The sequence below is a fragment of the Pyrgilauda ruficollis genome, unplaced genomic scaffold, assembly GCF_017590135.1.
Source record: "Pyrgilauda ruficollis isolate IOZ18807 unplaced genomic scaffold, ASM1759013v1 scaffold150, whole genome shotgun sequence".
In the NCBI taxonomy this organism is placed as follows: domain Eukaryota; kingdom Metazoa; phylum Chordata; class Aves; order Passeriformes; family Passeridae; genus Pyrgilauda; species Pyrgilauda ruficollis.
In genome coordinates this window covers 318,397-339,299 of record NW_024513655.1, presented here as the reverse complement: position 1 = coordinate 339,299, position 20,903 = coordinate 318,397, and the positions used below count along the sequence as shown (strand labels likewise).

Below are 20,903 nucleotides of genomic sequence, written 5' to 3'. Positions count from 1 at the left end.
CTGTCCAATCTGCCTTGAACAATTCCAGGGATATGGAATTCTTTCAGTTCAGCAAGAACAATTCAACAAACATTCTGCAGCCATCAAGCAGACACACAGTGCTTATTCCTCTCAGAAGGATTTGGGCACGAAGGGCAAAATAAGGTCAGAAAACTGGTTTTTCTAAAGCAGAGCCTAGGCAAACTCCCAGGACAAGAGACATAATTTTACATTCCCAGGTGTAGGTAATTGAGGCAGCTGAGGACCAGAACCAAGAGTAGCTGTGGATACTTCTCATGTCTACAAACACCAGGTGACCAGACAAGTGTCACTTGAACCTCCTGCCCCCCTGGTCTCACCCTGACCTCTCCATCTGGCTCCAAATCTGGGAGCAGCAGCAATTACCCACCCAATGTGGGTGTCTCATGGCTTCAGCCAGTGATGTCTGTGAGGTCCTTGAGGGGCTGCAGAGGTACAAGCAGTTAATTATTGATTTTGCTGAGGTTGAAATCACCCTGTTGGGAGCATAATGATGGATGTGCAAACAGAAGTTTTGCTGTTAACCTCGCAGTTGCTAGAGATCTGAGAGCACAGTCTGTGTGGAAGCTCTGAGAGGACCAGGAGGGTGAATTCAGTAGCCTGGCCTGCACACAACCAACCACAATCACCATTTTGTCCTGGATGTTTGCCAGCACCCACTCCAGCACTACCCAGGTGACAGAGTTGTCTTCCTCATCACTTAATTTTTATTGCTGTATTTCCTATCTCACACCTTTCTGGGTTCCCAAACACGTGCCACGATGTCAGCTCAGCTGGGTAACAGCAGTTTATCATCATCTTAAAGACCTGTTATTCCATGAACCCAGACACAGCAAAACATCATTAACATCCTCAGCCAGACCATGCAGCCAGCAAGGGACAGACCTGCCATCTGCAGGACACACAGACAAGGGGAATTAATCACCTGTCTGAGAATCACAAGCCAATCTCTCAGTCCCACAGAGAGGGACTGGACAGGACCACAAAGAAACACAAATTAATTTCCCTGCTGGGCTGCCATCAGAGCAGCAGGGACACCTGTTTGACCCAGCCCTGCAGACACCCCGTGCAGTGCCCAGAGGAAGCAGCTCCCCCTCGGCAGCCTGGATCTTTTGCAGCAGTGCAGGAGATCCTTGTTACATTCATTTTATTCCTGCATGTCCCAGTACTGTGGGAATTTTGAGGCAGTGATGTGCTCTTTGTCTTTATGAGTGTGCACAGGAAACCTTGGGCTACCTCGGGAATTTTGGAGACACTGACAGTCCTCCCCCTGAAAGAATCCATGTACTTTAGAGCATCCCACCCCTAGGCCAGCAATCCCCTCCTTGCTACATGGAGGTGGTAGGAAGAGAAGGATCAAGCACAACGTATCCCTGCTCATCCCAGCATCCACAGCAGTGCTGATATCCCCACTTCATGGAAAAACGTATTAGTATAAATCTCCCATCCCATGGGCTGCATTTCCCATAGCAAAAGTTCAGTGTAAAAGCATAATGGTTTCAAGAAATTTCACTAAGTCATATTTTTGGGCTACTTCACACAGGTGGGGATTGTTTGATGGGCAGTTTGCAAACCTTTCCCCACAATATGGCAGGGTCTGAGCCCCAGCACCATCCCCAGATCTGCTCAGAGGCCACATCTGTTCCAGAGAAAATGCTCATCCCACTCCCAACACCAGGCCAAGGTGATGACTAGCACCCCAATTTTGTCTGATAGATGGATCCTGCTTGCAAATGCCATGTCTGGAGATGCCCAGCCTTGCAGCCCAGGAGGAGGCATCAGGGACCAGCTGGATTTTGCCAGGAGGATGCATTCTTGTTTTAAATTGTGCACATGCAATGTGTCCTCTTTATAAGGTGGAGGTGATTAGGGATCTATGGGGACAGGCCAAATTTGGAAAGAGGGATATAAGATGAGGAAAACTGACTGTGGAGGAAGGTGCTCCTTTGTCCAGGCACCAGGGCTGGAGGAATTCCACTTGCACTGGAAATGAAGCTGTGTCCATTGAAAGGCCAGCTTGCCTGTGAATGAATGAATCTGGGCAGGGAAAGGCAGGCAGCTAATCCTGTTTGACATCAGGAGCTTTACTGCACAGGCACTCCTGGCTCACATCAGTTCAGTCCACAGAGGGATTTTCCTGGCTGCCTGGTAGCTGGCAGCAGGATGTTCTCCTGTGGGACGCTAAGACCCTCCCAGGAAGTGCCCTCTTGGTGGTGTTCACCATGAGGTGGGACTGGGACCACCCATCTGCTGAGCTGGGCAAGACACTGAGGCTTGGCCTCTGCTTCTCTGCAAGCCAGGACCAAAAGATTAATGAAGCCTTACAGGCTTCTCCCCTCCCCAAAACCTCTCCCTCAAGTGGATGCCCCTGAGCTGGGTAGCAGAGGGAAGTGGACAACAGCCGGATGGACATTGGTGCACACAGATAGCTCCAAACAGGTCCAAGGGGCATGAGATATTATAGAATCAGGGCTGGAAAAGACTTTTAAAGATTATCTAATTCCAACCCACCTACTACCTTTCACTATCCCCAGGTTGCTCCAAGGCCTGTCCAGCCTGGCCTTGGGCACTGCCAGGGATCCAGGGGCAGCCACAGCTGCTCTGGGCACCCTGTGCCAGGGCCTGCCCACCCTGCCAGCCAGCAATTCCTGCCCAAGATGCCAAAATCTGTGCCTGCCCTGTGGCAGTGGCAGCCATTGCCTGTGTGCTGTCCCTGCAGGCCTTGTCCCCAGTCCCTGTGCAGCTCTCCTGGAGCCCCTGGAGGCCCTGGCAGGGGCTCTGAGGTGTCCCTGGAGCCTTCTCTTGTGCAGGGAACAGCCCCAGCTGGGCCAGGCTGGCTCCAGAGCAGAGGGGCTCCAGCCCTGGCAGAGTCCTCCCCTGGACCCATTCTAACGGATCCATGTCTTTCCTGAACTGGGGGACTCCAGAACTCCATCATGGCCAGCGTGCTTGGCTCTGTCCTTCAAAAGAAAGCAACAAAACCCCCAGAAAGATGGACTCGGTGGGTGGGAGAGCACAGGGGGGTCCTGCAGGCAGCTGGCCAGATCCGTGGTGGGATGGGTCTCCCTTTCATCTGCCCTGGGACTGAACCGCGCGGATGATCAAGGAACCGGAGGAGTTAACAGACTCCCAGCCAGAGATATTCGTGGCACCCAGAGTTCGTGTAAAGTTTCATACCGGGACCCTTTACTAAATTCTTTCGGTCATGGGAGAGAAAACACTGCAACTGTTTAGTCTGCAGGGAGGTGGTGGCTCTGGCCCAGCACTCAGCATTGCTGAGCAAACACGCTGGAGAGCAAAGGGGCTGTCACCCTTCTTATCTCCTCCATCTGCTTTTCACCACGTCTCTCCCACCACCAGGCACCCCACGGGCATTGTGTACCAGTGCTGGATCCCCCTGCTGGAAATGCAGCCCTGGGATGGGGGCGCAAGTGACTACTTGAAAATCGAGACCTGGAGGTGAAGTGCCAGTCTGCTAAAAAAATGTTATTTACAAAAAGGAGCTCAGAAAACTTTTCTCGGAGGCTAATATTTACAAATTCTATGTAGCCAGGGAGCTTTTTTTTTTTTTTTTTTTTGTGAAAGATGCATTAATATTTTTTGCTATGCATTAATATTTTTTGCTCATCCCCTGCAGCATACAGGTATGGAGTACCCTACAATGCCTCTGAAGCTGCCTATCCATGTTGGGAAAGCTAAGATTACAGAAAGATTACAAATTGCAGAAAACAGCACCAACCTCCAAATGCCCTCAATTCCTCCATCCTTTGTATCTCTAAAGGGATGTCCATGATTACCATGATGTATTCTGCTACATGTTGGCAGACTTTGAGCATCATTGTATAAGACCACTGGATGGCATGGGCTGGAATATTAGAGATGCAAGGAAACATACCTTACTCTTATGAACAAAGCAGAAATGGAAAGGTTTTGTTTCTCTGGCCTGAAACTGTCTCCTTAGCTGGTGGACACTTTGCTCTTGCTGTCCTCAATTTCAGTTCCTGCTGCTCCTGAACTGGAAGTGTTATCACAGAATGGTTTGGTTTGGAAGGGGCCTTAAAGACCATCTTGTCCCAACCTCCCTGCCATGGGCAGGGACACCTTCCACTACACCAGATTGCTCCAAACCCTGTCCAGCCTACCTTTATCACTGAGTTTGGATTCCCAGCACTGCCAGAGATGCTTGTTTTATCTTCTGTTTAATAAAAAAATAATATTTAGAGCAACAGTAATTTAAAGAAAAAGGAAGCAAGAAAAGTGGAGGAATTAATCACTGGGAGGGTAAAGGGCAGCAGTGTTTTGGGAAGCTCAGTGAGGGGAGGAACATGGGGGGACACCCCATGGTTGGCAGCACTGCTGATGAGACCAAGGATGTGTCAAAGCAGGGCAACATCCTCCAGCCAAGCATTGTTTGCTGCTGTCCCCAAGACTTGGATGCTGGGTTTTGCATCAGTATCAGGCCTGGCAAGCTGTAGGACAGGACCTGAAATAATTCTCAAGCCTCATTCCTCATCCCTCAAGTGTCCTGTAGCTCCTCTGCTCCCAGGAACCACCAAAGCCAGTTCCTACCATCATTTTCATTTTCTTGTTTAAACGCGTGCAGCAGAAAAAGATGAGGCTGTGCCAAATGAACACCACAGGAGAGGCAAAGGGGATGTGGACTTTGCTGGAAGCATTCATTCTGCAAATCCAGACTCTGACAGATTGCTACACATCAAAATACCCAGCAATAAAAAAACCCTGAGTCTAAGCATGCCTTGAGGATGCTGAGGGTGCTCAAGCTGCAGGTCCCACAGGACCATCACTCTGGGTGCCACCACAGCAGTCAGGTTCCCTTGGCTGGAAACTGAATCTGTGACTCAGAAAACCTTAAAACAACAGATTTCCTGCTGGTGAGTACAAGAGCATCCTCTGTATGCTATGAGCCTACGTCCAAGTAAAGTCAGGGATGGGCAAAGCATGTTACCTCATGTTCCTCCTTCTCTGGAGAGAAAAAGAGGTGCTTCCCTCTCCAACATCCTTCTAACCAAATCCCATCTTTGGGCTGATGCTGGCACATCCACCTGCCCTAGCCTTGGCACAGGAGGTGATGTCCCTGTCATCTGCCTCTCCACGGCACTCCTGTGTCAGCAGGATGCTTCATTCCCTGACAAAATGACAGGGGGGCGTGGGGTTTGTGGGATGAGTCCCAGGTAGGGTGATGCACCACAGGGGCCCAAGGAGCCTCCAAAGCTCCTGTCCCCAGGTGGGGTGAAGGGAATCAGCTAAGAGCAGGGCTGGGCAGAGCAGGGTGTCTGTGGGTGTCTGCAGCATCCCAAAATCCCCACCTTGGGGTGGCTGCAGCAGCTTGAGCTGGATTTGGGCTGGAGCAGGCAGGAGCAGATGGTCTGTGAGGAGGGTGCCTTGGGCCAGCTGAGCCCCTGGGCTGACAGCAACATACTCCCACATCCCGTGGGTCTGAGCCTTTTGAGAGTAAACAAGAGAGTGAGTAGGAGCTGATGCCAGCTCAGCCCAATCTGGAGAGGTCTCCACACTGAAGTGCCCCCCTGCCTTTCTCCACCTCTCAGCAATGGATACATGGATTTTTTTTTTTTTTTTTAATTTCTGCTTTTTCTGCCAGGACCCACAGCATCCTCATCCACCAGCAATGGCTGGGGGCAGCCAGGAGTCCACCCCAGCAGGAGGCTGCTGCCTGGCTCTGTCCCAGGGCTGCAGGCAGGCTGAGCAGTCTGCAGTCTCCACCTAGAGCCCAGAACAGCCTCTGCTCCACTCTTGAGCCATGCACAGCGTGTGCACGGGTCCCACCGCCCCAACTCCCTGCTCTGAACTCAGCTGTGCTTTTAGCAGGCAGCAGCAGTCTGGCCAGGGGCGCTCCTGGCACTCTTCACCACCAACACACACAAGCAAGAGGATGGAGCCTCTGCTGCTCCCACCATCCCTGGGAGATGCCCAGGGCACCCAGTGCCTGGAGAGAAAATGAGACACCAAGTATCATCCCTGTGATCCCATCATGTGCTGGAGCACGGGTTGGTCCCCACCGTGGCTTTGAAATCTTGGCCCCTCCAAGGTGAAAAGAAGCCAGGAGAAGCCACACATAAAATTTATGGACTAAAAGCGATGGCTATTTTTGCACAACACATCCAAGCACTGCAAAGTATAAAGTATAAAACCTTCCCAGCACATTGAATTAAAATCAAACATTCCAATCTTTAGACTGGAAGAGATTTTTTTTTTTTTTGAGAATTAATGCTGCTTCCCACCAAACTCTCAACTGCATGGTGCTCTGCTAGTCTAAACCAAACACCTTTCCTGTGCAGAGCCATGAGCGTGGCTGCATTGGGCAAACTGCAGACCCCAGAGACCTGCACAGCAGTGGGGACAATCCCCTTGTCATCCCCTGTGACACTCACTGCTACGTCAGTGGCCCTGTGGCCACCTCCAGCTGTAACTCAACATGTCCCCAAAACCCACCGCTGGGCTCAGACTGAGGGCTGATGAGCAGTGCAAACCCACTGCTTGTTTAATTTAGGGTCTGGCTCAACTATCCCCAGCTCCCGGTGCTTGTGTGGCACAGCTCCTGTCCCCATCCTCTCCTTCCTATCAGTGCAAACCTGCCCCTTTTTTTGCACCCCGTTAAAACCCGACGCCTTGGGCTCCTTTAACCCCTTCCTCACCTCATCACCACCCTCCAGGGAGGCGCTGCCCGGCGCTCCCTGGCCCCCACCACATTCCCTTTGCCGTGGCAAAGCCGCAGAGGAGCCGGCTGGTTCCTACAGCCAGCGTTCCGCTTGGGAGAAGTGGCAAGCTCAAAGCACGCAGCCGGACATTTAATCCAGGGCTCTCCCGTGTGCCAGCGGCTCCCGGAGCCTGCCGTGGCCAAGCCCAGCGCTGTTCCTACGGGCAGGCAGGCACGGCTTGGCCGGGCTCGGGGTAAAGGCAGGGCCAGCTCCAGGTGATGCCCAGCCCTGCCCTTCACCTGCCGGCGCAGGCACACCGCCAGCCCGCTCCCCGGGCTCCCTCTCCTGCCTGCTGCCGACACTTGCACGGCGTGTGTTTGGCCCCGGATGACTGTGCAAGAGAAAGGGGAAAAAAACCACCAAAACAAACCATAGTAAGAATTAAAAAAAAAAAAAAAAAATTGTAAGTTATATAATGCTAATACATGCCATGAGCAGATATCTACATATAAACATGTATAATTAATATTTATGCAACAAGCATATATATTAATATATGAGCAAAATAAGAAGTAATTGAATACAAGAATCAAGTGATAAAAATGGTACAATAATAAAAAATAAAAATGAAATAGTAAATACACTGCAAAAAAATTGGAGAATGTCTCCAGAGACACACGCATGGGCTAAAAACAGGGAATAGATCTCCTTTCCACTATTTTTCCTCTGTGCTTGAGAGCAGGAGGATGCAGCAGCTGGGGATGCTCGTCGGAGCCACCCACGGGGCTGCATTCCCTGTGCCCCTTCAAGCACTGCACAGATATATGAGTGTGCATGAATTTAGAACTGCCTTTGAATTGCCTGGGCGTATAGAAAATAAATCTCTTCAAAGCTACACAAAGCTTTTGCTGGGGGAGTGCCTCAGTGATTTACAAAAGCAGGACGGTTTGATGTTTATCAATATCAGAAATGTAAGGGAAGAAAGGTTTCCAAGCTCTACAAGTTTCTGCAAACCCCTAAATGAAGGTGTCTACACAAGGGCAGCATCATTTGCTACTTCTGTGCTTGTGCTGGGCTCCTGAGGACTGGCATCCATTCTGAGGTTCACCACCAAGACGTTCCTCATCTGCACAGATAGCCATGGAGAACAGCTCCAGCCAAGGAGGTTATCCCCACTGAATCTCCACCTCACTGGGGGAAGAGCTCATCAAACTCCTGGGACCAAAGGCTGCAGCGTTGGCTCATGCACAGATCTTAGAGATGGATGCAGCGCTGCCCTGTGGAGCTGAGCTCACTGCTGTGGCACATGAGCACAACTTGTATGGCTTTAGGATCTTCTCCAGGGCCATTTGGATCTTTTCCCCCCACCTCACATTGAAGCAACACTCTGATGTCTGCTGGGCAATGCCCTTTCAGAGACAAGTGGTACCACTCTGTTTTATGTGCACAGATTGGACCACCTGTAATTAAATTATATTAAAAACAGCCATAGAAAGAGGACTGATGGGTTTTTGCAGTCAGTGCTGGACATGGTGTACAGGTCAGACACTCTCCAGCCACACTTGCATCTTCCGGCCTCTACTTCTGCCAAACCACAAACTGTTTCTCACCAATAATCATGTTGAGAAGGGGAAAAAATATCTGCCTTTCAGCATTCACCATTAATGTAGTACTTAGAATAACACAAAACCTCATAGAACCATTAGGTTGGGAAAGACTTCTAAGATCATCGAATCCAACCAACTTCCATGCCCCAGTTCCCACAGTATCCACCCAGTGTCTATCATTGCAACTTAGAGCCCTACAGTGCTGAAAGGGCTCCTATCACTGGGAGGTTGTTTGCTCAGACTAAAAAGGCTACAGGACAGGAGGAACTTCAGCTCATTCCTCCCAAATCCTCACGCTCCGCTTGGCAAACACTTCACACTGCACCCACATTTACTAGAGGGAATAAGTCAGTCCTCCAGTGCCTCATGCCACAATGTCTACATCCCAAGAAATGCTTCTACCTAAATTCTTCTCTTCCATCCCCCACCTGGGACAAGAGAAATGGATTTTTGGCCACCTTCCTGCTTGAGCCCCTCTACTAATGGTCACACCAATCACCTCAAACCCAACCAAGGCCACTGAGACTGAAGTGAAACCTCTGCCAAAACCCCCACTATTCATCTCAAGGGTCTAGAGGGGAAGCCATCCCAGGAAGGGCTGAGGACACTTGGTTTGTTCAGCCTGGAGAAGAGACTGAGGGGAGACTCACTGTAGTTACAATTTCCTTGTAATGTGCAAAGAAGGGTCAGGCACTGATCTTTGCTCTGTGTGACCAGGGACAGGACCCATGGAAATGGCTGGAGCTGTGCCAGGGAGGGTTAGGTTGGATATTGGGAAAAGGTTCTTCCCCCTGAGGGTGGTGGGGCACTGACCAGGCTCCCCAGGGAATGGGCACAGCCATGAGGCTGCCAGAGCTCCAGGAATGTTTGGACAACATTCTCAGGAGTCACTGAAGTGCCTGTGCAGGGTCAGGGGTTGGAGTCTGTGATCCTTATGGGTCCCTTCTGGCTCAGATGCTCTGTGTTTCTATGAAATTTCTACATCCAGACCCAAGCACAGCACTAAACCAAGGAAGGGTCATTTCTGGGGCATCCAGAGGTTGCAGTAAGATGGTGAAGAAACCCTGTGTGGGTGTGCAACATTAGGAATGTATCAGGATGTGCAATAGGGTAGGCAATAAGGCAAAACCCCCATTTGGGTGTGCAGCAGGGGAGCATTAGGGTGGGCAATGGGGTATTCATTAGGGTGAATTAGACATGCCATAGAGAATGCATTAGGATATACCATAGAGTATTCATTAGGGAATGCCACAGGGTATCCAACAGGATATACAGTAAGGTAAATCATAGGGTAGGCATTATTTGGGTGTGCAATAGGATGTGTATTAGGGAATGCATCAGGATATACCATAAGGAAAGCTTTAGCATATACTATAGGGTATGCACTAGGGTATACCATAGGGTATGCCACAGGGAATGCATTATGGTATGTAACAGGGTGTGCATTAGGATGTACCATAGGAAACACCATGGGAAGTACATTAGGGTATGGAACAGGGTATGTATTAGGATGTACCACAGGATATGCCATGGGAAGTGCATTAGGGTATGTAATAGGGTGTGTTTAGGATGTACCATAGGATATGCCATGGGAAGTGCATTAGGCTGTACCACAAGATATTCACCAGGGAATGCCACAGGGCATCCAACAGGATATGCACTAGGGTACACCACTGAGTATGCATTAGGGTATAAATTTTGGGATGCATTAGGGCATGCCACAGAGTATCCTATGACGTATCAAATGCAGTGTGCCTTAGGGTACGCATTAGGGTGTGAAATGGGATATACATTAGGGTATGCCACAGGGTATCCAACAGGGCACGCAGCAGGGTAAGCCACAGGGCATCCAGCAGAACCAGCCCTTCTCCCCTGGCACCAAGGCAGTTCCATGTGCAGAGATGGAACTCTGGCAGCAGGCCAGCGGGCTCTGCTGCTCTGCGTCGGGATGTTCATTTCATGATTTTTGGGTGGGTTTTTTTTATTATTATTAAAAGAAGGTATCAGCCTTCTGTTTGATGTGCTGTTGGCTGTGGTTGCCAAGGGGATCAGTGTACAATTACAGCCCCAGTGATGTTCACTCTAATAATACTCTTGGATCTGCATAGCTCAGATGCAGACACAGCTCTGCTATAAAGAGCACGGTTGTTCCAGCAGAGGAGTACTCCAACTTATGTTACATGTGAAGGGTTTGTGGCACATTGCTTAACATCCCCCCACTGGGGGAAAAAAAAGGAAAAAAAAAAGGCTGGGCATGCCACTGAGTGCAACTATGACAAGTAAAAACCTCTCAAAGGAGAAATACTTTCAATGTACTAATTAAGAAAGTATTTCTAGAGGCATGAAGAATTTGTGTATGCGTCCACTAAGATGTTCTTTCATGTCCCCAGACATCCAAGCTCCCTGGGCCCAGCTCACCCAGATCCATCCCAAGGGCTCACATAGCTCAAAATCGCTCTTGCTACCAAAAGACTAAACCAAACTCAATGAGGAGAAAATCAAACCCAAACCACAGAACCACGGATTTGTTTAGGTTGCAAAAGCCTTCTAAGATCATCAAGTCCAACCACTCCCTCAGCACTGCCCAGGCCACCAATGACCATGTGCCCAGGTGCCACACAGAGCTTTTAAATCCCTGCAGGAATGTGTCTCCACCACTTGCCTGGGCAGCCTGTGCCGGGGCTGGACAACTGATGCCAAATGATCCCCCCAGTGCCAAGCTCCCACACGGCAGCTCTACCAGCTGTCCACCCCATGGCTCCCCTTTCCACATCTCTTTTCCTGAGACCTTGGCAGCACCCAAACTCAAGACTTAGCCAAGATTCTGGACCAAATGGAGTGAAGGACAAATTCAAACCAGAGTTTTCCTGATGGATCCCCTTAGAGGATGAAGTGGACCATGCTGGCTGTAGGGAAGCCCTTCAGAGGAGCTGCTGGCAGGGAGGGGGATGATATGACAACACTCCCATGCTGCAGCACTGGCATTTCTTTTGGGATCAAAACAAGTACCCTGAGATAAGCTGTGAACATGTGCAACCCTTGAGCATGAGCACCTTGTCAACACCTGAAAATAGAAGAGGAGCCAGGTTAAAAAGACAGTTTACTGCCTGTTTTAAAGGGAAAAAAACCACCTTGTTTAAAGGGTGGGTACAGGGACACTGTCTACAGGTATAGGGATGCTGTCTAAAGGTACGACCATGCTGGCAGGGCACCTCAATGAGTTCATGCACCAATTCCTGAGGTCCTCCGTTGGGGGTGAGCTGTTGCCATCACAGTCCTGAGCGAAAGGGACAAACAAGCCCCTACAAAACAGGAGCATCTGCTGGGAGCAGATGGGGGGGCGAGTGGTGCAGCCCCAGGCGCCAGCAGCACGGGGAGGGATCACACTGATCCCGATTTATCACACCCCGGCACAGTAATTCCCCAGCTCGCCGGTGCCCAGCAAGCCGAGCTCCTTACGTCCGGGGATCAGATTAGTCTGAAAGGTGCTAGAGAGACACAAATCCTGCTCTGCAGCAAGCGTTTTAATAAAGGTTTATTTTTCTTTTTTAATTAACGGTGAATTATCTAAAAATGGCTGACGGAAAGTATCTGATGGTGGAAGGGCCAGGACTGCAGCTGGGTAATGTCCTACCATCAATCATATAAAAATATATGGATATATACGGATATATATGGGTATATCTAGATCTGTGTGTGTATATATATGTGTATACATATGGATATATAATAATTGATATCAACGTATTAATATATCATACACTAATGGGATATTCACCCATATGTAACATGACATAATAGCCAATATGCCTTATTAATACTGATAATATATCATATCAGTTCCAACATACCGTATTGATATTGATAATCAACCTCCTTATTTCACACCAAGGCAGCTGCGATGACTCTTTTGTGCCTCATACCTGGCTCTGTCTCCAACCAGGGCTATCAGATCTGAATACCTCAAAATATTCCTGGTTTAGGGCTGGACCGAAGTATTTATGAATCAGTTTGAGTTCATCTGATTGTTTCGTTTGGAAAATGAAGCAGTGCTTGGAGAAAGTCAAAATCCTTTACTATCAGAAAGGAAATGTTAAATTATTCAATTTCACACAGCACTTTGCTTTTGACCTGCAGTGATCTGTCACCTTTTGCCCATCAAGACATTTATAAAAGATGTGCAGTTTGGGGCTGAACAAATCCCTTTTGCATATTTCTCTGTGCCTCAGCACATGAACTCGGTCACCCGCAGGCCCTGCTCCCTCTTTGCACTTCAGCTCTCCACAATGCTCCCATCACACTGTGACTGGCAACACGTTCCTGAGAAGCACTTTGAGTCTCTCTGGAGATAGGAGATATATTATTTATCCCACATTCATGCTGTGAAGAGCTGAATGGGAAGCCACTCAGTCTTGCACAGGATGCTGCAGTATAAATCAGTTTATTGGGTCTGTTTGCATGGGTGGAATTGCTGGGGCAAAGGAATAAAGCAAGATGGAAGAGTCCCCCCTAACCCAGGACTGCCATCAGCATCAATTGTGGGCTAACACAATTCTGCCCTGCTCTCAGGCCATCATTCCTGGGCTTTATTCTGGAGCTCTTAGATTGCTCAGCCTAACAGGGAAAGATGCAAGAGTGACCTGGTATGGGAAGAACGGGATGCACAGCAGGTTTAGAGCTCCCTCCAGCCCCTTCCTGCTAATTTTGGGACTGATTCCGTCTGCAATTTCCCTCATTCTGATTGATATTCCCTTTGGAAATACTAATCTGGAAAAAATCACCACCTGGAACAGGTAATGGGCAGATGTGTGTGCTGGCCAAGGGCTTTGCAGGGGACAGTGGACATGGGGAGAGATGTTGTGTTTGATATGCACGCAGAGCAATGACAGAAGCAAATTTGGACCAGTCACTGTGCAGAATTATCTGATATTGATTTTCACTATTTTATTTGACTCCTTATTTCCCTGCCTGCTGTTTTGCCTCAATGCCAACTCAAGGTACAGGCAGCCAGCCACAGCATCCAAGAGACCATCTCCAACAAGAGCAGCAAGAAGCAGATGAGTCAAAAACTGGAGTGGTGCTGACCAACAGACTTGTATGGAGAGCAGTGGAATGAAAAGTGAGCTCTGCATGTCCCACAGATGGTGTGTGAGGGCAACAGCCACAAGGAAATGCACCTTAAATTAAGGATGGAAATTCATGGTTTCAACTCTGCCTCCAGAGGCAGAAAACTGGAGGTGCATGTGACACCCTCCCAGGAAACAACTGCCCTCTCTGATGGTGGCACTTGAGTAAAACACACTCCTCCCAGCAGACCACAGGCAGTTGAGGATAGCCCTTTTTTCTATCATCCAACATTATTATAGAGTCATCCGGGCTGGAAAAGATCTCCAAGGCCACCAAGCCCAACCAATAACCTCATGGACCAGTGATCCGAGCTGCTGCTTTTTCTTCTCCTCTTTGCTGATGATCACTTATGGTTTTGGAGCAGAACAACCATCCACCTCTCCACATATCAATAAACAAGTCATCCAGAATAATGAGAAAATACACAACTATTTCAGTTTGGTTTGTAATCAGAAACCAGAATCAAGCCCTTCAGCCAGGTGGTGCAGCCTAAAGCCTGCTAGGGACCATCCTGGTGACTAAGACCATGAGAGACTTGTCTTGGTGCTGCTGGTGCTGAGATGGACCCTCCACTCTAACAGCCTACACTGAAAGACCCTCCCAGTTAATTTCTCTTCATGCCATGGCGATGCTGCCTCAAGCAGCTGACTCACTACTCAGACAGGCCCTAGTGTGAGATGCCACAGTTCCATGTAGAGCTCATGAAATGAGAATGAAGAGTACCTTGATAAAGCCCTCAGTGTCACATTATCTATGGTAACCACTGAAGATGTGCACAGACAAAACAACAGGTGCAATTTGAACTCAGCAATTGCGTTCAAAAGGAATTTGGTAACAGCTCAGCTCCAAATAAATGGTAAGACCAATTGAGATGATGCTACAGGCACCTGAACAACTAACTTTATCTTGTTACCTGCAACATGTTGAGGAGCAGACTCCGGAATTTGGTTCCTTCCACCATGAAAAGGGCCATTTTGTCACAGAGCTTGGCTGCTGTGGAAGCAAAGCTGCGGTCCGTCACCGCTTTCTGGTAGATGGTCTTGACTATCTCCCCCAGCATCTCCTCAGAGTTGGTGGAGTTCTGGGCCTCCTCCATGAAGGTGGTGAGCTTGGAGTCAACATCACTACTGTTGTTTCTCATGCTGTTGAGAATTTCAATTAATTTGTCCATTTTATTCTTTTCAGGGTCGGTGGTTTCCACCGTGACTTCGTCCTGGTCCGTGAAAAGGGAAAGACAAGGCGTCTGTTACACAAGGAAAAAACAGATATATCAGCCCATGTCCTTGCACGAACAGCAAAGGGGGAAGGGGATTGGGAAGACATAAACAGAAAGAGAAAAGACAAAAGCAATTTTTAGTGGCACAATGGTATAACTCAGCATTGGAAAGCATAAGCGCATGCATCCTGCCCCAGAAATGTCACCTTTCTCCATTTCCCACACCACTCAATCCCAAAGTCCTACCCCTCAGCTGAGGGAGAAGATGTCTTTGAGGGTCCTGAGCCAGGATGCCAAAGTCTGATCATCTCTGACTGCCTTTGGCATCTTGGACCAGTTTCAGGTGTCTGTGACACATCAGGATAATGGACATTTTTTTGCTTCTCTTTAGAAAGTGCACTGATGTTTGCAAAATCTTCAGACAACAATTCCACAAAAATATCCTTTATACACATATTTAATATAAAATATATAAATATAAACATATATATCTAAATATAAAAATATATACAATATATACTTCATGAAGTAAATTGAGATCAAAGAAGTCACATGATCCCAGCATTCAAAAGACTCTTGACTTTTCCATCTCTTGCCTGTTAGACTTTTCCCTTCCCATCATTACCACAGAAATGATTGCTTCTTTTCAACATTTTATTATGCATTTGCTCCTTTTTCCCCAGTGTTAGGCATGCATCCTGCTTGTTCTGGTCTGCTCTCTTCTACCCCTCCAGCTCAATCTTATATCATACAAACCTGTAGCAAATCCAATCCCCGAGGGAGTTGTCCAAACCTACCATCAGGAGACTGGTTATGTTGACAACAACCCACCCAAGCTGATGAGATTTTTAGTCTTACAAGACTCTAAATTTCTAAGAAGAGCACTAAAATGAATACTCTGAAAGTCTCTACTATACTCCCATTGCTTTAAAGAACATAAAAATAACTAACAAAATCTCTTACTCCCCCTCATGCCACATCCAGAAATAGTAAATGCTCATGCATTCAAAGGTATACATTTCCAACATGCACTCCCATGGAATTGTATATGTTCAGGCTATTTTTGCTCTGTATTTTGGAAATCTCATTAGAGATAACCCCGTGGATACTTTTTACAGTCTGACAAAAGAATCTCAAGAGAAAGAATCTGAGTTTTACAGGGGGCAAATGGAGATATCATCTCCAAATTCCTCAGAAATCTGTGGCTGAATATTGTTTCCAAAAAGGATTTCTCCTCCGTCACTTGCATGCAATACTTTTGTTATTGTTGGGTTGTTGGAAGGAAGAGAGGAGATAAGGGCATTTCAATTCCTTGCAGAGATAAATGGATATCAGCTTTAAAGCAGCAGAGTCCAACTATTTAGGACACAGGAATCAAAGTTTGGAATTTAGCTCATAGTTGCAGAGACAAATTGCCTTCTTTACATGCTTTTTTGCAAAGTGACTGAGCTCTTCAGAACAGGAGGGAGCTCATGTGTGCACCAGCCTTCCCGCATGGAAAATGGGAGAGCTTCCAGTCCATGGAGAACTCAAGCTGGAAGCAGCCTCACCCAAGAAGTCAAGCTCAGAGCCTCAATTCTTTCAATAAAAAGCCTCCTGAAGAAGCACAAAGACACCTCAAGAGAAGTGCTGACACTGGGGGACTAAGGTAAGCTGGGAGCATTGATGGAAAAGCCCCTTGAGCTCACCCCACCCTTTGTATGGAGAACGGCCATCGGCCAGACCCTCAGAAAATGAGAAACCCAAGAAATAATACCTTTTCTTTTAGTCTCCTCCTCAGCCTGTCTTTAGAAGACTGAAGCAAATTGATCTTGGGCCTGTCCCCAGCGCGCTCGGGGACGCTTTCTTTCCGCTTGGTCTCGGGCTCGGGGACGCTCTGCTGGCACGGCTTCTCCGCGGCCTCGGGGCCCCGCGGCGCCTCCGCGGGGGCGTGCGCTGTGCACGCGGGGCTGTCCTCGATTTTCAGGTTCTCAGTCTCTTTGGCGTTTCTGTGCGTTTCTTTGTCGTTGGGCGAGTGCTTCTGGTTGTGGTGCCATCTCCGGTTCTGGCTGTAGCCGTGGTGGCCCGTCCTGCCCGAGGAGTGAGGGGCCTGGCCTCCTTGGTAGAGTTTCTGGTGGTCCCTGTTATGCTTGGTGCCACCCTGCTGATGATCCGTGTGCTGCTGAGACTTGTTCCCGCTGGGAAGTCTCTGCTGTCGCCTGGAAAGTCAAAGAAAGTCATTGAGAAGTCAGCTGTCCACAGAAAATAGAAGATTTTAACTCCTGTTAGCTGGAAACCAAATAGGTTTTTTGGTTTGGTTGTTTAGTTAGTTTTTTATTTTGCAAACTGAATGACAGTGCATTAAAAAAAATGTGGAAGAAAGTCAAAGGAAGTTCACTCATTCCTTTGTGGTTCTGTTGGGCCAACACATCTGTTCCACCAAACAGCTTGGCCCTTGGCAGGGGACCACAAATGGGGAGGCAATTCTTGTCATCTAACAACTCATGCCTCTAAATTTCTCTCAGTGACAGTCATATTTCTGGTGAAAGTTTTTGTGAAGTTGGACAACATGACTTTGGTTCCCAGGAAAAATTCTCCCTGTTTTTTGTGTTAAATTCTCACAGGTTTCTGTGTTACTTCCACACTAACCAGGAAAAACAGCAGCAGCAAGTCAGGTAGGCAAGAAATACCAGGAGATTTTTTTTCTGAAGGCTTCAGAGCTTCTGATACACCTGACCTACAGTGCCACCTTCTCCTCTTGCCTGCCAACATGGCACGCTGCTGCACGGGTTTACAGTGAGCTAGTTTAAGTGTATCAGGGATTTCCAAGTGGGAAAAAAATAACTAAGAAGCAAGATACTAAGTAAAGTGGTAATCTGCCCACACCAAGCGGTTTTGTTTGGCCTTATTTTATACATATCCTTCAGCACTGCTACACCTGGACAGGACACACGCATGGATGAAAAGAAGACCTTACTTGGCTTTGGCAGCATGGAGAGCATGGCACCCAGGAACATAACCTCCAGAGAGAGGCCTATGTGTAGAGGGCTCCAAATGGATAACGTGGAAATCCAACAGCCACAGAGAGGAGGAACTGCCCTCAAAGGGTTTACTCGAGAGACTACAACATCTCAGAAAGAATGAGCAAGCCCCTGAGTGCTGGCTGTAACCGGTAGCCGAGATGGCAAATCCCCAAAAAAACAACAGTTGAATGGAAGAAATGCTTTGGCAGTCTCAGGCATCTCAGATTTCCAAACAGGCTGCAGCGTGGCTGTCCCCAGTGGAGAGGGCAGAGCCGGAATGCCATCATCCAGGACGCACCTAAGATGGAGATGGTCCTGGCACTGGCTGCCTTCTCCAGGGCTGGGTCTTAAGCATGGCCAGCCTAAGCATGCTGGCATCCCTGGCCTGCTGCTTCTTTGATATTGGTCTTGGCTCTGAGAGCCTGTGGGGTGTTTTGATGCCTGGCCTTTACAAGGCTGCTGGGATCAGTGCTAGAGGGTGACACAGGACATCTCCCCAGTATCAGCCCCAAAAACAAGGAAACAACTTTGAGCGCCATGGTGACCACAGTGGTTTGTCTCCATATTGGTTCTGTGGCCATGATAAAACCACGGGCCAGCCTCACTCCTTATCCCAAACCCCCACCCCAGTGTGGATAGATAGCAGTGTTTACTTTAAACCCATCCCACAGCAATTAGTTTTATTTTCACCATTGGCACTGCTCAGCTAAGGGAGCTCGGATGAAGGAAGCAACCATTCACAAATACATTTCAATGGTCAGCAGTCTCCAACCCTGCCTGCCAAAGCCATCTGCCCACGGAATCTGTATTCCTTGGCATCCCCAGGAGTCAAAACCTATCTTCTGAGGCCAACTGGCTTTTAACCATAAAGAGTGAGAGCTTGTGTTTAACAAATGCAGGACGAAGAGGCTTGTTCATGGCACTGGAAGGAATTCGTGTTTACTCTCAGACCACCAGATCCGGTTTTCTGAGATATTCAGTGTGTGGTTTTTTTTTTTTGTTTTTTTTTTTTTTTCCCCTTGCAAACTGAATGGCAGGGAATTTAAAAAAAAAAAAAGGAAAAAAAAAAAAACAAAACGCAGATGCAAAAAGCTTTCCTGTTTGCTGGAGCCTACGAGCATTTTATGAGTACAGATTCTCCACATCAAGTTTTCCTGGCATTTCTTTGTTTCCTCTCAGTAATGCAATCACATAAACCGCTTTGTAAAGAGCAATGCTTATTAAAAGGGGAATGTCAAAATAAAAGTTAGATAAAAACCTTATCTGGTACTAAGCCCTCACAGGCCCAAGTGTACAAGAGTTTTGCTTTCCATGGTTTTGCTCTTCTCTCAGACATCTGAGTTTAACTGTTTGGTTGCATTTCAAGTCTCGGCTTATAAGCCAGTCAGCTTGCTACTTTATTTAATTTGTAAATATTGCACAGAAGTTACAGAAATTGCACAAAGACATGGCTATCACTTCAGAAGCAAGGGAAGATGCCTGGAAATGAGCTGGGAACCAAACTTGGCCATAAATTCCAGCAAGTCATGCACACAAGGACAGTTTTTTTTAAAAAGACATTTTATAAGCCAAACCTTTAATGTTTAAGGGCTATGAATGAAAAAAAGGTTTAAGATTAAAAAAACCACCTAGTTAAGCCAGTGCGCAATGTGCAAGATTGCTCATTTTGGGGCTGTTGCAATAGGATGGGGGAGAGCAGACAGCCCTGCCCCTCCACAGGACAGCTAAAAGGTGATGTCCCATGGCAAGGAGCAGAGCAAACATGGACCAAAGCTCTGCAGTCACTGGCCAAAGGGTGAAAGCACCAGAGTTAAAAAAGTTTTGGGAAAAAAATTGCAAGAAATAAAAGGCAAAGGAAGGAGAATGGCAAATAAGGAGCAATGTCTGTGACTTGGCAGCAGTCAGGGGTCTAGACAATCATCCAGCATTCAGGCAAAGACTCGTTGTGTGCTTTTATCTTCCCAACACCCCAGTGAAGAAGAAAAGCCAAAAAGAAATAGGATCTGCAGGGAAGAAGAGCCAAAGCAGGGAGAACAGGGCTCACATCTTAAAACTTTCTTGAGTGCACAGCATCTCAAAGCATGGGAGGGACGACCCATGCTTGCCCTCAGGTGTGACCAAGGTTCTGGGAACACAGAGAGCCCCAGGAAAGGACAAAATGGGGATCTGGGTGTCGTGCCACACTCCCACTGTGGCTGTTGGAAACAACCTTGTTCCTGTTCAAAGGCAGCACTGTAGGTACTCAGGTGACAGCTTCAGGTGATGTCCCAAGATGGTGCCTTGGGGTGATGTGCCAAGCCCAGGGAACCAGGGCAGGAAAGCACCCAAAGGCACCTCCCAACCCAGGCTTTAGGTCTGAGATGCTGAAGGGAGGAAGCTGAAGCTTGAATCACAGAGCAACACCTCTAAGTAAAGCAAGAATTCACCCCAGAAAAATGCTGTAGTTACTGGGAAATCATTCCTCTGTCCCCCTCTGCTCATCCCGAGCCATAAGGATGCAGTGCCTTGCAGGGAACCATAATTCAGCTACAAGAAAAAGCATCTGGGCAGTACAATGATTTCTTATCTCTTGACTCAATTTAACATTAAATAACTATTTTCACTTCAAAGGCCAAATTCCAATTCAGTTCAAAACTCCCCCTGACTTCAGTGGGATTTGGCCATAGGACAAAATGGAAACTAAAGAAGCATTGAGAGTCACAAAGAAATTGCAAAAGTACTAAAAACCAAGGGGAGACAGTCAGGGCTGCCAAGCTGGAAATAGGATGGTATTGCTTCTGCTATTGTTTCTCCACCCATTTTTTATTTAATTAACTAAATGAGATACCTTTCAACAGAATTTAGATCTGACAAATGTCTGTTCTGTCGGAGAAACCTACGCAAACAAATCTAAAGCTTCAGCTGTCTCGGTGATTACCAGCCTACGTGCTCAGAATTACATGATTCCTCTAAGTTTTTACTACATTGTTTTGCTCCCAAGGAAAGGAGCAGGAAGGCACAAGTCTGGGGAAAATAACTCTAGACACGTGGACAGCTGTGGTCTAAAACACAGTTGCTCTGTCCTGTCAGCCTTGCCCATATCCCCATGAGCGAGATGAGTCTTTTGAGAGCCCCCACCATTTGTCTGGCATGCGGGGAGCTGGAGGACAATGTGGGGCTGCATTCTCCTGGTGGCTGCACAGAGATCTGGGTAAGCAATTCCTACAAACACGGAGAGGTGAGCAGGCACATAAGAGCACTGGTCCCATGAAGGGCA

General features: G+C 47.9%; 1 protein-coding gene across 3 annotated transcripts in view; it reads right to left on the bottom strand.

The window, feature by feature from the left end:
* CTIF (cap binding complex dependent translation initiation factor) overlaps positions 1-20,903 on the bottom strand; it is a 145,083-nt gene that overhangs the window by 27,189 nt on the left and 96,991 nt on the right. For 2 of the 3 annotated variants that reach the window (XM_041461661.1, XM_041461664.1), the window contains 2 exons: positions 16,402-16,843; positions 14,343-14,672 (listed from right to left, as the gene is read on the bottom strand). In XM_041461661.1, coding sequence (XP_041317595.1) covers positions 14,343-14,672; positions 16,402-16,843 — 772 coding nt within the window. The remainder of the gene's footprint in view (positions 1-14,342; positions 14,673-16,401; positions 16,844-20,903) is intronic. The other variant, XM_041461663.1, reaches the window with a different exon arrangement.